General features: G+C 40.9%; 1 protein-coding gene across 1 annotated transcript; it reads right to left on the bottom strand.

The window, feature by feature from the left end:
• Positions 1–2539: 2539 nt before the first annotated feature.
• On the bottom strand, positions 2540–8131 carry LOC139551229 (ADP-ribosylation factor-binding protein GGA3-like). Its single transcript, XM_071362722.1, has 6 exons — positions 8032–8131; positions 7565–7645; positions 7242–7379; positions 5440–5521; positions 5199–5318; positions 2540–4578 (listed from the first exon to the last, which is right to left on the bottom strand). Exons 1-6 carry the CDS (start codon positions 8089–8091, stop codon positions 4502–4504), a joined length of 558 nt encoding a protein of 185 aa, XP_071218823.1. The 5' UTR covers positions 8092–8131; the 3' UTR covers positions 2540–4501.
• Positions 8132–16071: the final 7940 nt, after the last annotated feature.

Raw genomic sequence — 16071 nt, 5'->3', positions numbered from 1 at the left:
GCTAGCTTTTCTGAATGCTGTGTCCCCTGCTCGTCTAGTGTGGTAGTGACTACCGAACGCACCCTGACTCACCTACTGATGCCCCCTGGACTGTTTCAATAACACGGTACCTCATTTTGTTTACCTGTCGGCCCCAGCCTCGAACTCAGGTCCTGTATGTACCTAACTGACCCACTCTGCCCATTCATCGCTATTTACCCGTTGTTGTCTCAACAACTCAAGAGGGAGACACAAACACAGAGAATACTGAGGTGCTGGACAGAGGAGGCAGACTCATTGCGGCAGGAATGTTTTGAGATATATATTTTTTTTTTTTATCATTCACCCAGGACTCATCCATCAACATTAAGGAATATACATTGTCAGCAACACCAGTGATTGCTTTATGCCTCTCTCTAATGTAAAAATGTCTTGTCTACTGCTGTCTTGGCCAGTTCTTATTGTTTTATTTCACTGTAGAGCCCTCAGTCCCGCTCAAAATGCCTTAGATAGCTCTTTTGTCCCACCCCATACAGATGCGGAGACCTCACCTGGCTTAACTGGTGCCACAAGATACGAAACCTTTCTCATCGTCACTCAACGCCTAGGTGTACCTCCACTGTACTCGCATCCTATTATACCATTGTCTGTACATGATGCCCTGAATCTATTCTACCACTCCCAGAAATCTGCCCCTTTTATTCTCTGTTCCCAGTTCTTATAGCCTTTAGCCGTACCCTTATCCTACTCCTCCTCTGTTCCTCTGGTGATGTAGAGGTTAAAACCTTTACTTAATACCCATCCCGGATCCGGGAGCATCCTCATCAAAAAAGCTGACTAGCATAGCCTAGCCTAACGGGACAGGGATATCATATAATATAATTTTCATGAAATCACAAGTCCAATACAGCAAATGAAAGATAAACATCTTGTGAATCCAGCCATCGTTTCCGATTTTTAAAATGTTTTACAGCGAAAACACAATATGTATTTCTATTAGCTAACCACAATAGCCAAAGACTCAACCGCATATTTTCACCATGTTTCTACCGCATAGGTAGCTATCACAAAACCGACCAAATAGAGATATAATTAGTCACTAACCAAGAAACAACTTCATCAGATGACAGTCTTATAACATGTTATACAATAAATTTATGTTTTGTTCGAAAATGTGCATATTTGAGGTATAAATCATAGTTTTACATTGCAGCTACCATCAAAAATATCACCAAAGCAGCCAGAATAATTACAGAGAGCAACGTGAAATACCTAAATACTCATCATAAAACATTTATGAAAAATACATGGTGTACAGCAAATGAAAGATAAACATCTTGTGAATCCAGCCAATATTTCAGATTTTTTAAGTGTTTTACAGCGAAAACACAATATAGCATTATATTAGCTTACTACAATAGCCACACACACAAACGTAGTTATTCACCGCATAGATAGCATTCGCAAAAACCAGCAAAAGATATAAAATTAATCACTAACCTTGGACAACTTCATCAGATGACAGTCTTATAACATCAGGTTATACAATACACTTATGTTTTGTTCGAAAATGTGCATATTTAGAGCTGCAAACCGTGGTTATACATTGTGAAAATGTAGCAACATTTCCCCAGAATGTCAGGAGCTATTTTGGACACTCACCTAATCTGACCAAAGAACTCATCATAAACTTTACTAAAAAATACATGTTGTACAGCAAATGAAAGATACACTGGTTCTTAATGCAACCGCCGTGTTAGATTTTTAAAAATAACTTTACCATAACAAACAGCTTGCGTTATTGCGAGACAGCGCCCGCCAAAACGGCGGAGAATAGAAATAACATTTTCCACAGAAATACAAAATATCATCATAAATTGTTCTTACTTTGGCTGAGCTTCCATCAGAATCTTGTACAAGGAGTCCTATTTCCAGAATAAATCGTTGTTTGGTTTTAGAATGTCCTTTTCTCCTGTCGAATTCGCGCCACAATGCTAGCCAATGTTGATGACGTTCCCAGTTTCTCTCGACGCAAAGAACGGAAAACTCCAAAAGTCCCAATAAACGTTGAATAATCGGATAAAACTCGGTTGAAAAAACATACTTTACGATGTTATTATCACATGTATCAAATAAAATCAGAGCCGGAGATATTAGCCGTGTATACCGAACACTTATCAGAAGACAATATGGAGGTGCTTCGTGCGCCTAGGTAGAGAAAGGAAATTCCTGACCTGCCACTCCAAAAGCTCTTGTTCGACCTCAGATCAAGCTAGACACCACATTCCACCTTCCACTGCCTGTTGACATCTAGTGGAAGGCGTATGAAGTGCATGCATATCGATAAATATAAGCCAGTTGAATAGGCAGGCCCTGGAACAGAGCCTCGTTTTCAGATTTTTCACTTCCTGTATGGAAGTTTGCTGCAAAATGAGTTCTGTTTTACTCACAGATATAATTCAAACAGTTTTAGAAACTTGAGAGTGTTTTCTATCCAATAGTAATAATAATATGCATATATTAGTATCTGGGACAGAGTAGGAGGCAGTTCAGTATGGGCATGCAATTCATCCAAAAGTGAAAATGCTGCCCCCTATATCAAATAAATTAACTCACATGTTTTATACCTTCGGGTCAGAAATAGGCGTTTCTGCCTTTAGGGCAATTCTCTGGGCATACCAAGTTACGAGGCAAGGTCTGGATTTTACTCAGATCCAATTTAGGCAACTAACTTCACATTTCATATTTACAAAAACATTCTCTTTGATCTGGACATTTTCCACACAACGTACAATATGCAAACATTAGGCACATATTAGGAAAACTCTTAAAGTTACAATGTTTTCGTTATAACGTTATCCTTTAACTTTTAATATCAAAACAAAAACAACATGAATTTTCATATTCTATTCTATATTCTATCATTACCACCATTGTGGTAATGGCTGACGAAAGCTATTGTCCCAAAGTCCATTTATTGCATGTTAATGTTCTGAGGCTGGTTCTCCATAGTGAGAGGACAAAGGAATTTTGTCTGCTGCCTTAAGATTTACAATGGGTGTGAGATGTCATAAAACCCCCTCATCTCCATACCTCTCGATCTCTACCCCTCTGGTGGCTGTGAGAGATCTCTCTGTAGGATTGTGGTCCACGGTAACCTGACCTGAGCAGGCCAGGCATGACACCACCATTACATATGTGTATATAATGAGACTCATCAGTAAACAAATCCAATTGTATTAGTCACATGCGCCGAATACAACAGGTGTAGCCCTTACAGTGAAATGCTTACTTACGAGCCCCCAACCAACAATGCAGTTAACAAAAAAAATACGAATAAGAATAAGAAATAAAAGTAACAAGTAATTAAAGAGCAGCAGTAAAATAACAATAGTGAGACTATATACAGGGGGGTACCGGTACAGAGTCAATGTGCGGGGACACCGTTTAGTTGAGGTAATATATACATGTAACTAGAGTTATTAAAGTGACTATGCATGGATGATAACAACTGAGAGTAGCAGCGGTGTAAAAGAGGTGTGGGGGGGCAATGCAAATAGTCTGGGTGGCCATTTGATTAGATGTTCAAGAGTCTTATGGCTTGGGTGTAGAAGCTGTTTAGAAGCCTATTGGACCTAGACTTGGCGCTCCGGTACTGCTTGCCGTGCCATAGAAGAGAGAACAGTCTATGACTAGGATGGCTGGAGTCCTTGACAATTTTTAGGGCCTTCCTCTGACACCGACTGGTATAGAGGTCCTGAATGGCGGGAAGCTTGGCCCCAGTGATGTACTGGGCCATTTGCACTACCCTCTGTAGTGCCTTGCAGTCGGAGGCCGAGCAGTTGCCGTACCAGGCAGTGAGGCAACCAGTCAGGATGCTCTCAATGCTGCAGCTGTAGAACCTTTTGAGGATCTGAGGACCCATGCCAAATCTTTTCAGTCTCCTGAGGGGGAATAGGTTTTGTCGTGCCCTCTTCACGACTGTCTTGGTGTGTTTGGACCATGTTGGTGATGTGGACACCAAGGAACTTGAAGCTCTCAACCTGCTCCACTACAGCCCCGTCGATGAGAATGGTGGCGTGCTGTGTCCTCTTTTTTCCCTGTAGTCCACAATCACCTCCTTTGTCTTGATCACGTTGAGGGAGAGGTTGTTGTCCTGGCACCACACGGCCAGGTCCTCCCTATAGGCTGTCGGTGATCAGGCATTGGCAAACTTAATAATGGTGTTGGAGTTTTGCCTGGCCGTGCAGTCATGAGTGAACAGGGAGTACAGGAGGGGACTGAGCACACACCCCTGAGGAGTCCCTGTGTTGAGGATCAGAGTGGCGGATGTGTTGTTACCTACCCTAACCACCTGGGGGCGGCCCGTCAGGATCCAGTTGCAGAGGAAGCTGCAACAACTTGAACACAGTCCCCCTCAACTTGTCACAGTCACCGTAACTTTACTTACGTATGAGTCACCATTTGGCTGAATGTTTTTTCTCTTTTCACGCCTTTCCAGTTGATCTTCTTTGCAACACTGTCAGAAAACATGTGCGCAAGAATGTTCCATGTCAAAGGGTGTGTGTCTTGTCCCCCAATTGATGCAAGAGCAGAAATCTGGGTGGGAAACAGAAACAACAAATACAAAGACTTATGTTACTATCTCACCACTCCCATATTAAAATGTAATGGCATTACCATATGTTGCAATATGACATGACAAATAATTAGCAATTTACTGTGGCACTGCGGAAAGACCTGCAAGAACAAATAGGGGTTGAAATTACAACAAGCCAGGACTAGGTGTGGAAGAGGGGAGACACAGGTGTAGCACAAATTGGTAGGACCTCCAGAGACACAGCCAACTCCAGTCAGGAAGCACCCCACAGCACTGGAGATGTCTCAGCACCCGTGTTACCTCAAGGCCACAGGAGGGACCCATCCGATGTCACCCCAGAAACCCAAGCCCAACCAAAAAGAGAAAGAATTAAATGACCCAAGATGAGCGAAACCAAGCAATGGCACCAACTACACCAAGACCTCAACAAAGTCCTAGAGCCAAGTCTATATACACAAACATGTCACACATGTTTACCATTTCGGTACTACAAACCATACTAAAATCACGTTTCTTCCTATAAATGTCTTAACTAGGATCATTGTGAGCATTTACAGACACATGAACATGTAGTCTGTTTATCTGGACAACTGAAATCTGTGAACCCTCATGTTCTTACATTGTGTAGTAGTTGACAGTCCAAGTGGCTCCATCTCTCCATTGACAGTCTGTCCTTCCACAATCCTCTTATAGGAGTTGATGACACGGGACAGGTCATCACTGGCCTGCAATATGTCACCTGGGGGTCACGAGAGGTCAAAGGTCACAATGATAGCTCATCCAACCAATCAATATGTCCAATGGGAGGGATTTTACTATTTTGGCCAATAAGATGGCAGGCCTCATGGGGTTTTGGTTACCTAAGCTGCCGTCATTGTCCTCTGTCTCTGTGGCCAGCTTGAACACAGTCCCCCTCAACTTGTCACAGTCACCGTAAAGCTCCTGAAATGAAAAAACAACACCATTAATAATATTATGTGATGACATTTCATATATGCTTCCAAAGTGTATTAACAATGTGGTTACAATAATAGACAGATTTTTCATAGTTTTTCATGATTTTTCATAGTTAAGAACACTATAACAATCTGGAAGAAAATGAAACGTATTCTTCTAGAACCAATATCACTCCCTAAAAACACAACCTTATGGAACATAGCTTTTCAGAATTCATTGATAAATTGGTCAACATGGAAAACTAAAGGCATAAATGACTTGGTAACAGAAAATACATTTATTTCCATGGCAGAATTAAAAAGTACATTTAGGCTGACCAATGTAGATAGTTTCAAATACATGCAACTTAAAAGTTACATATCACGAAATTTCGATTTGAAATCTTTTGGACAGAGTAACCTTGAGGGAATCTTATTTGAGTCAGAAAGGGATGTTAATGTGATTGGGAAGATGTACAAAACCTTGCAGAGAGCCTATCCAACTGACAATCTCATAGAAAAAAGATTAACTATTGGAACCAAGACTTAAAAATAACTGATGTTGGCACAAGATGGAGGGAAAGTTGGAGCATAATTAACGAAATTACAGTTAACCACTGTACAATGTATGCTTAATCCAATATAAATTAATGTATATAATTGATTATACAAGAGACAAAATTCATAAATTTAACAGCACAATGGCAGAGTCATGTCTTAAGTGTAGAACTCATAAAGACTCAATAATCCATGCTTTCAAGGAATTATATAAAGTCCAAATTATATGGGCGGAGCTAGAAAGTTGGCTATCAGAAGTATTACAATGTAAATTACTTTAAATCTGTCTGTCTGCATATTTCAAGACATGGCATATGGGGCATTAGTGAGATACCCAATGGCCTGAACGATTCTCTTCTCATCACTCATCTTGAAGAAGTGTATACTAAAAACGTGGAACTCAATCAATCCACCACCGTTGCCTTAGTTGTCATCTAATGATTCATTATTTAAATAGCATTGGGCGACCGAGAAAAAAAAAATTGGTACAATTTAAGACCAAGTGGCAAACAATAATGCAGGAACTAGGGATGGGGGTGTGAGCATGCGGGTCTGGGCAGATGAGATGAACACACTGTTTGTGTGTGTCTGTAAGTTGTAGTTCGTATAAGTTTGTATTTGGAGTAAAGGAGAAAAAACTACCTTCTATTGTGCTGCCAGCGAACTCTTTCTATCTTCCACAAAGTTAGTCTATAAAAACGTTAGTCTATAAAAACATGAGTCTATAAAAACGTTAGTCTATAAAAACATGAGTCTATAAAAACGTTAGTCTATAAAAACCTGAGTCTATAAAAATGTTAGTCTATAAAAACGTTAGTCTATAAAAACGTTAGTCTATAAAAACGTTAGTCTGTAAAAACGTTAGTCTGTAAAAACGTTAGTCTATAAAAACGTTAGTCTGTAAAAACGTTAGTCTGTAAAAACGTTAGTCTGTAAAAAAAAAAAAAAAGAGTTAGTCTATAAGAAATTAGTCTATAAAACGTTAGTCTATAAAAACGTTAGTCTATAAAAACGTTAGTCTATAAAAACGTTAGTCTGTAAAAAAAGTTTGTCTATAAGAAATGAGTCTATAAAACGTTAGTCTATAAAAACGTTAGTCTATAAAAATAGTGTCTATCTTGGAAAACAGAAGAGTACAATAGTGATAGTGAAGTAAAATGTGGACCAACTTTGATAAGCTCCTTGTCTCCGTCTGTTGATTGGTCCCTGCTGAAGTGGCTGAGCATCTCGTTGAGCAGTTTAACACTGTTGTTGACCTCCTCCAGGGTGCCGCTGCGCTTCGACGCTCTCTGCAGCCTCACCTCATCCTGAAACACAGCACACACCTGCCTTAAACCCACTGGGACACAGTGACTGACAGAGGGCCGGATTCAATCACTTGTCGTCATTATGGTCGTCATCAACATCATTATGTTTGTGGAGCAGCTCTGTTTACACAACTACTGCCTACGTCACTGGATGCGTGTCTGTATGATGATGCATGTAGGCTAACCTCTTTGACCATGTTTTTGATGAGGCGGTTGGCCTCCTGTAGATCCTCAGGCTTTTTGCTCTTCAGAAGCTCAGCCAGTCGCTACAGAGAGAGAGAATAATAAGTCAGAGTCTCTAGTACTCTAGTCTGTTTCCCACAGTAGGGTCCAGTCACAGCAGCCAATCCCTGTGATAGATCCCAGGGCTTGAGAAAACATCTTTGATCATAGATCAACTTGAAGCTCAGAATAGCAAACATGCCAGGACCAATGAGAGAGGGTGAGATAGTCAGGCAGGTTTTATAGTGTAATTGTTATTTTTATGACATAGTCATAAACTATCTAGCCTATGCTATTTGCATCCCAAAGACAGAATTCACAAACAGATTTTTTTTAATGGAGTACAATTAACACTTTCCCCACATAGTCTGTTTCCATCGTCCGTATACAAACATCTTCCATCAAACATCATAAGAAGGAAGCATCTCACCTTGCTCTTCTCCTCGTTCTCAAACACAGGGTTCTTGGGCCGGGAGGGGGGCGACGGCATCAGTGTCTTATCCAGAGGAAGCTCAGGGTCAACTGTGACAATACCTGAAAAAAGGCCACAGTTAGGAGTGCCATGGACAAAAGTGACAAAACCAATGAAAACCTGAAATAGGGTATTTTTAAAATGCTGAAATCCTACATTGTTTCTTCAGCATTTGATAAGCTTCACTGATCTTAGCCTCATCGGGTAAAGAGAGTGTCCAGCTGAAGAGCATATCTACCAATCTCTTCTTCACCACCTCCGACACTCTGTTACCTAGATACTGGAACAGGAACAGGGTTAATCTGGATGGATTCCATTTTAACACAGCAACACATTACAGTTACAGATCTATGGGGTCAAGGTCTATGGGGTCAAGGTCTACAGATCTATGGGGTCAAGCGATATTATCTATTTACTTTAGGTGACACCCCTTTGATGAGTTCATTTAGAATGTCTGGAGTCATTACATTACATTAACTCTGGAGTTCATTACATTACACTGACTTCTCTATGGACATCAGTGGACAGCTCTTCCCCTCAAGGGCTCTTTGTCTGAAACCTAGTGAGCGTTAGGGTCAATTCATGAAATGGCAGAGCTAAGCAGTTTTAATTTCGTTCTACTTGATTAGATGAGGTGTTTGGCTGCTTATAACTCTATCAAGCTTTTAAAACGTTATCACTTCTGGCATGAGATGTTCGTAAATGTAAATTAGAATGTAAGCCCACGATAACTTGGTGACTAGCCCGACAATTTCCAGGCAATAAATGAGAATAATCTACTCCTTTCTGTTGTGTTTTCTAATAACTTACCCCTTTTCAATAATCTCCTCTTAGAATGGAGACAATGACATGGGGAATTTAACTTCCACTTTTGAGGAGTATTTTTATATACTCTGCTGACAAGTATTTTTCTCCTCTCATACCAGGGTAATAACGGCCTAGTGCAGTCATTTGGTGTACATTTTGAAAAAAATCTTTCTATATAAAATATATGTATTTATTTATGAGGGAGTGCTGCAGAACCCTCGTCACCCCTACTTCCTGCGGCTATGTTGACATTTTGAACATTTATGGTGCGTTTGTGTATATAGGCTGGTTTCTGTGTATGTTATCACATTTTCAAATGCTTGAATCTCAAGCATGTTATCCTGTTTCTTTTCCCATGTTTAGATACTGCTACGGAGTTTGAACCTCCTCTGCAGCTCCTCTTAGAACCTCCTCTGCAGCTTTAGTGCGCGCTCTGCGACCCCTTCTACGGTCGGATGCCAGATTGATGGCATGCCTCAGTATTACTTTATCTGTTGCAGTCTGGGAGATGTGACACTTCCGTGCAGCACCTAAACAAATAAACAGACACTCAACACTAAGGAAATGTTTAAAGATGTTTGTGTTGCTAGCACTATGTTAGTGAGTGTGATATTCATTTGTACATGTGTTCTAATAGTTGAGTTATACGTAGCCTCGGAAGCTTAGGCTTCTCGCATACTATTTGAAAGTCTGGAGAAGTTCTTCTCAGAAAAACGATATAAAGTCGTAGAGTACGGCAGAGTCTAAGTGGAAAGAAGTGACACGTTGTATTTCGCATGGGTAGAGTTCCAAAGATACTCAGAGCCAATCAAATGCCAGAGCTGAATGCCAGCGCTTCAACCTCCAGCCTGCCTGCCGTCCTGTACCCGCCTCACTCTGACTTGATTATGAACCTCTGCCTGCTCTGACCCCGAGCCTGCCTACCGTCCTGTACCTGCCTGACTCTGATTGATCTGATCACGAACCTCTGCCTGCCCTCGACCTGCCCTTTGCCTGCCCCGTGTTTCTAATAAATCATCTGAGAACTGTACTATCCGCCTCCCATGTCTGCATCTGGGTCATATCTTGAGTCATGATACTTTCCAGTTGATCTTCCTTACAACACTGTCAGAAAACATGTGCGCAAGAATGTTCCATGTCAAAGGGTGTGTGTCTTGTCCCCCAATTGATGCAAGAGCAGAAATCTGGGTGAAAAAAAACAACATACTTTTATTCGGGTGAGGACAATAGTTTGCAAGCCCTGCCACATCCGACGAACATCAGAGCCGGTGTAATAGGATTTAATCTTAGTCTTGTATTAACGATTTGCCTGTTTGATGGTTTGTCTAAGGCAGCCCCAGCTAACACACCTGACTCCAATAATCAACTAATCATGATCTTCAGTTAAAAATGCAATTAGTTTAAATCAGCTGTGTTTGGGGGGAAAGTGTGACACCAATCAGGCCTCCGAGTACTGGAATTGCCCAGGCCTGGTCTAAGGGAATAGCGGGATTTCTTAGAAGCGTCCGGATTATGTGTACCACTCGTTGAAAGCAGCAGCTCTATCCTGTAGCTCGGTGCAGATGTTGCCTGTAATCCATGGCTTTTGGTTGGGATATGTAAGTACGGTTACTGTGACTGAGGTGGTATACTCCTCAATGCCATCGGATGAATCCCGGTACATAGTCTGTGCTAGCAAAACAGTACTGTAGTGCTATAGTCACAGCCCTGCTGGCCAAAGGGCATGAGGTGTAAGTTGTCCCTCACTCCATCCGGTGCCAATGGCAAAAGCTCTGATCCGTGAAAAAATAAAACAAATTTGATACATATGAATTTGTTGCTTTTGTGCCAGGTTCATTGTTTGGCAAAAACTGAATGCACACCTGGTTTGTTCCGAGTCTGACTCAGCCAAAATATTTTTGGTGGAGCCTTTGTACACTGAATAAAAATATAAACGCAACATGTAAAGTGTTGGTCCCATGTTTCATGAGATGAGGAGTATTTCTGTCTGTAATAAAGCTCTTTTGTAAGGAAAAACGAATTCTGATTGGATGGGCCTGTCTCCCCAGTGGGTGGCTGGCTGCCAAGTGGGTGGGCCTGGGCCAAGTGACCTCCCAGGCCCACCCATGTTTGCACCCCTGCCCAGTCATGTGAAATCCATAGATTAGGGCCTAATGAATTTATTTCACTTGACTGATTTCCTATTATGAACTGTAACTCAGTAAAATCTTTGAAATTGTTGAATATTTTTATTTTTTATTTTATTTTATCCTGAACAAAAATATGAATATTTATATAGAAACTAAAATTCACACGTTTTGCCAAAATTTGGTACATTAAGTAAAGTATCCAGAGTTCTTGTTCGAACTGCTCAAAAACCTGTTGTTCAATGTCTACACAAACGCGCCAATTACGTTAAAATGAATTCATATGTTGAAGTACTGTTCTGAAGATGTTGAAGGGTCAAGATAGGCTACATGACCGTTACTTTTTCATCCGAATACATGCAGGTTTGTTTATCACTGTAAAAGTCTCAATTAATATTGGCACAAATTAAAATGAACATTAATAAAGTCAATTTTGACCATACACGGCTATGTCGCTTTATGTTTTGCTGGGAATAGGGCAGTTGGCTGTGTAGTTATTGTCGAAAACACAATAATTTACATTGACTATTTAATAATACTATGTATTAACCTTTTACTGCATTGGGCTAAATCAGGGTCACACTGTCACGTTCTGACCTTAGTTCCTTTGTTATGTCTTTATTTTAGTTTGGTCAGGACGTGAGTTGGGGTGGGCATTCTATGTTGTTTTTTCTATGTTTTGTTCTATTGTTCTATTTCTATGTGTTTGGCCTAGTATGGTTTTCAATCAGAGGCAGGTGTCAGTCGTTGTCTCTGATTGGGAGCCATATTTAGGTAGCCTGTTTTTCATTGTGTTTGGTGATTATAATTTGTATCCTGTGTTAGTGGTTTCACCATACGGGACTGTTTCGGTTGTTTGTATTTTTGTTATTTTGTTCAGTGTTCGGTTGGTTTATTAAATTATATCATTATGGACACTTACCACGCTGCACATTGGTCTGATCCTTGCTACTCCTCCTCAGAAGAGGAATTCCGTTACACACACAGTGTGTTTATTGGTAGTATTAAACAAATCTACTATGAAAGAAACGTATACACCTCACACACATGGTTATTTATGGGCTTTAAAAAAAAGAAGAAACCTTTACCATGTCAGATATAGAGTTGAAATGTATTCCATTTTTAGTTTGCATCCCAATATAACACTTTACAGTGCATTCGAAAAGTATTCAGACTTTTTCCACATTTGTTACGTTACAGCCTTATTCTAAAATTGATAAAATAGTTTCCCCCCCTTATCAATCTACACACCATACCCCATAATGAAAAAGCAAAAACTGTTTTTTAAAAATGTTTGAAAATTTATAAAACTGACATATCACATTTACATAAGTATTTAGACCCTTTACTCAGTACTTTGTTGAAGCACTTCTGGCAGCGATTACAGCCTCGAGTCTTCTTGGGTATGACGCTACAAGCTTGGCACACCTGTATTTGGGGAGTTTCGCCAATTCTTCTCTGCAGATCCTCTCAAGCTCTGTCAGGTTGGATGGGGTGTGTCGCTGCACAGATATTTTCAGGTCTCTCCAAAGATGCTCTATTGGTTTCAAGTCCGGGCTCTGCCTGGGACACTCAGGACATTCAGAGATTTGTCCCGAAGCCACTCCTGCGTTGTCTTGGCTGTGTGCTTTTAATCATAGTCCAGTTGGAAGGTGAACCTTCACCCCAGTCTGTGGTCCCGAGAGCTCTGAAGCAGGTTTTCATCAAGGATTTCGTCGTTCGTCTTTCCCTCGATCCTAACTAGTATATCAGTCCCTGGCGCTGAAAAACATCCCCACAGCATGATGATCCCACCACCATGCTTCACCATAGGGATGGTGCCAGGTTTCCTCCAGACGTGACGCTTGGCATTCAGGCCAAAGAGTTCAATCTTGTTTTCATCAAACCAGAGAATCTTGTTTCTCATGGTCTGAGAGTCTTTAGGTGCCTTTTGGCAAACTACAAGCAGGCTGTCATGTGCTTTTTACTGAGGAGTGGCTTCCGTCTGGCCACTCTACCATAGTGAAGCTCTGCAGAGATGGTTGTCCTTCTGGAAGGGTTTTCCATCTCCACAGAGGAACTCTAGAGCTCTGTCAGAGTGACCATCGGGTTATTGGTCACCTCCCATACCATACCCTTCTCCCCTGATTGCTCCCTTCCCCAGATCTATGCCTTGACACAATCATGTCTCTGAGCTCTGCAGACAATTCCTTCGACCTCGTGGCTTGGTTTTTGCTCTGACATGCACTGTCAACTGTGGAACCTTATATAGACAGGTATGTGCCTTTCCAAATAATGTCCAATCAATTGAATTTACCACAGGTGGACTCCAATCAAGATGTAGAAACATCTCAAGGATGATCAATGGAAACAGGATGCACCTGAGCTCAATTTCGAGTATCATAGCAAAGGGGCTGAATACATATTTATGTTTTTTTAAATATATATATATATATATAAATGTGCAACATTTTCTAAAAACCTGTTTCCACTTTGTCATTTTGAGGTATTGTGTATATATTGATGAGAAAAATAAATAATTTAACAAATCTTAGAATAAGGCTGTAAAGTAACATAATGTGCAAAAAGGGAAGGGGTCTGAATACTTTCCAAATGCACTGTACAGTCATGGCCAAAAGTTTTGAGAATGACACAAATATGAATTTCCACAAAGTTTGCTGCTTCAGTGTCTTTAGATATTTTTGTCAGATGTTACTATGGAATACTGAAGTATAATTACAAGCCTTTCATAAGTGCTTTTATTGACAATTACATGAAATTGATGCAAAGAGTCAATATTTGCAGTGTTGACCCTTATTTTTCAAGACCTCTGCAATCCGCCCTGGCATGCTGTCAATTAACTTTTGGGCCACATCCTGACTGACGGCAGCCCATTCTTGCATAAGCAATGCTTGGAGTTTGTCAGAATTTGAGGGGTTTTGTTTGTCCACCCGCCTCTTGTGGATTGACCACAAGTTCTCAATGGGATTAAGGTCTGGGGAGTTTCCTGGCCATGGACCCAAAATATCGATGTTTTGTTCGCCGAGCCACTTAGTTATCACTTTTGCCTTATGGTAAGGTGCTGGAAAAGGCATTGTTCGTCACCAAACTGTTCCTGGATGGTTGGGAGAAGTTGCTCTCGGAGGATGTGTTGGTACCATTCTTTATTCATGGCTGTGTTCTTAGGCAAAATTGTGAGTGAGCCCACTCCCTTGGCTGAGAAGCAACCCCACACATGAATGGTCTCAGGATGCTTTACTGTTGGCATGACACAGGACTGATGGTAGTGCTCACCTTGTCTTCTCCGGACAAGCTTTTTTCCGGATGCCCCAAACAATCGGAAAGGGGATTCAACCTCTGAAAATGACTTTACCCCAGTCCTCAACAGTCCAATCCCTTTACCTTTTGCAGAATATCAGTCTGTCCCTGATGTTTTTCCTGGAGAGAAGTGGCTTCTTTGCTGCCCTTCTTGACACCAGGCCATCCTCCAAAAGTCTTCGCCTCACTGTGCGTGCAGATGCACTCACACCTGCCTGCTGCCATTCCTGAGCAAGCTCTGTACTGGTGCTGCCCCGATCCCGCAGCTGAATCAACTTTAGGAGACGGTCCTGGCGCTTGCTGGACTTTCTTGGGCGCCCTGAAGCCTTCTTCACAACAATTGAACCGCTCTAAAGTTCTTGATGATCCGATAAATGGTTGATTTAGGTGCAATCTTACTGGCAGCAATATCCTTGCCTGTGAAGCCTTTTTTGTGCAAAGCAATGATGACGGCACGTGTTTCCTTGCAGGGTAACCTTGGTTGACAGAGGAAGAACAATGATTCCAAGCACCACCCTCCTTTTGAAGCTTCCAGTCTGTTATTCGAACTCAATCAGCATGACTGAGTGATCTCCAGCCTTGTCCTCGTCAACACTCACACCTGTGTTAACGAGAGAATCACTGACATGATGTCAGCTGGTCCTTTTGTGGCAGGGCTGAAATGCAGTGGAAATGTTTTTTGGGGATTCAGTTCATTTGCATGGCAAAGAGGGACTTTGAAATGAATTGCAATTAATTTGATCACTCTTCATAACATTCTGGAGTATATGCAAATTTCCATCATACAAACTGAGGCAGCAGACTTTGTGAAAATGTATATTTGTGTCATTCTCAAAACATTTGGCCACGACTGTATATACATCACAGAAGACTGAAATATAAAAAAGCCGTTTGACATAGAAACACCAGATTTTCATCGTTTGTAATAAATTGTTTAATTATGAAAAAGATGAATAATATTTCACCCATGAGGCCACTAGACGGCGATTTGGTTATTTGACTGCAGGAAAGGGATTTATTAACTGCAAAATTCCCAGACTGCGACTGAATATTTTCTATCTCGTGCAAGTGCCGCATTGGTGCCAAGGGAAAGGGGTGGCGTTGTATTTCAATATTTCTTTCCAGTCAGAATGTCAATCACATTTTACGCACAGTTGACTACCTTTTGAAGGGGGCTACGGTCTTTATTGTAGCAGACACTACAATTTGTTTGTTTCAATCAATGACTGGGAAATTTTCTACCTTGATATTTGTTCAATGAATAGAAAAGTTAATATACAGTGCCTTCAGGAAGTATGCATACCCCTTTACTTGTTCCACATTTTGTTGTGTTACAGCCTGATTTCAAAATTGATTGTGTGTTTTTTTCTCTCACCATCTACACAAAATACCCCATAATGACCAAGTGAATACGTGTTTTTATACATTTTTGCAAATGTATGGCAAATGAAACACATAAATATCTCATTTGCATAAGTATTCACACCCCTGAGTCAATACTTTGTAGAAACACATTTGGCAGCGATTACAGCTCTGAGTCTTTCTGGGTCTCCAATAGCTTTCCACACCTGTATTGTGCTTTATCTCGCAATTTTGCCCAATGTTATTCGATTTTTTTTTTTGGTTTTTTTGGTTGTTGATCTTTGCTAGACAAAAAAATGCAGGTCTTGCCGTAGATGTAAGTCAAAACTACAACTCGGCCTCTCAGGTCCATTCACTGTCTTTTTGGTAAGCAACTCCAGTGTAGATTTTGCCTTGTGTTTTAGAT

This window comes from Salvelinus alpinus, chromosome 2 (genome assembly GCF_045679555.1).
Source record: "Salvelinus alpinus chromosome 2, SLU_Salpinus.1, whole genome shotgun sequence".
Lineage (NCBI taxonomy): Eukaryota > Metazoa > Chordata > Actinopteri > Salmoniformes > Salmonidae > Salvelinus > Salvelinus alpinus.
Note: the sequence above shows the minus strand (reverse complement) of the source record. Positions and strands in the feature narration are given on the sequence as shown.

What these genes read in the sequence shown, in the direction of transcription:
- LOC139551229 (XM_071362722.1), bottom strand. Translation starts at nt 8,091, where the DNA reads ATGCCGTCGCCCCCCTCCCGGCCCAAGAACCCTGTGTTTGAGAACGAG. An exon ending in GAGACAAGGAGCTTATCAAA is followed by an intron (nt 5,522 to 7,241) that starts GTTGGTCCACAT and finishes TTTTCATTTCAG; the next exon opens with GAGCTTTACGGTGACTGTGA. An exon ending in ACTGTCAACTACTACACAAT is followed by an intron (nt 4,579 to 5,198) that starts GTAAGAACATGA and finishes TTTCCCACCCAG; the next exon opens with ATTTCTGCTCTTGCATCAAT.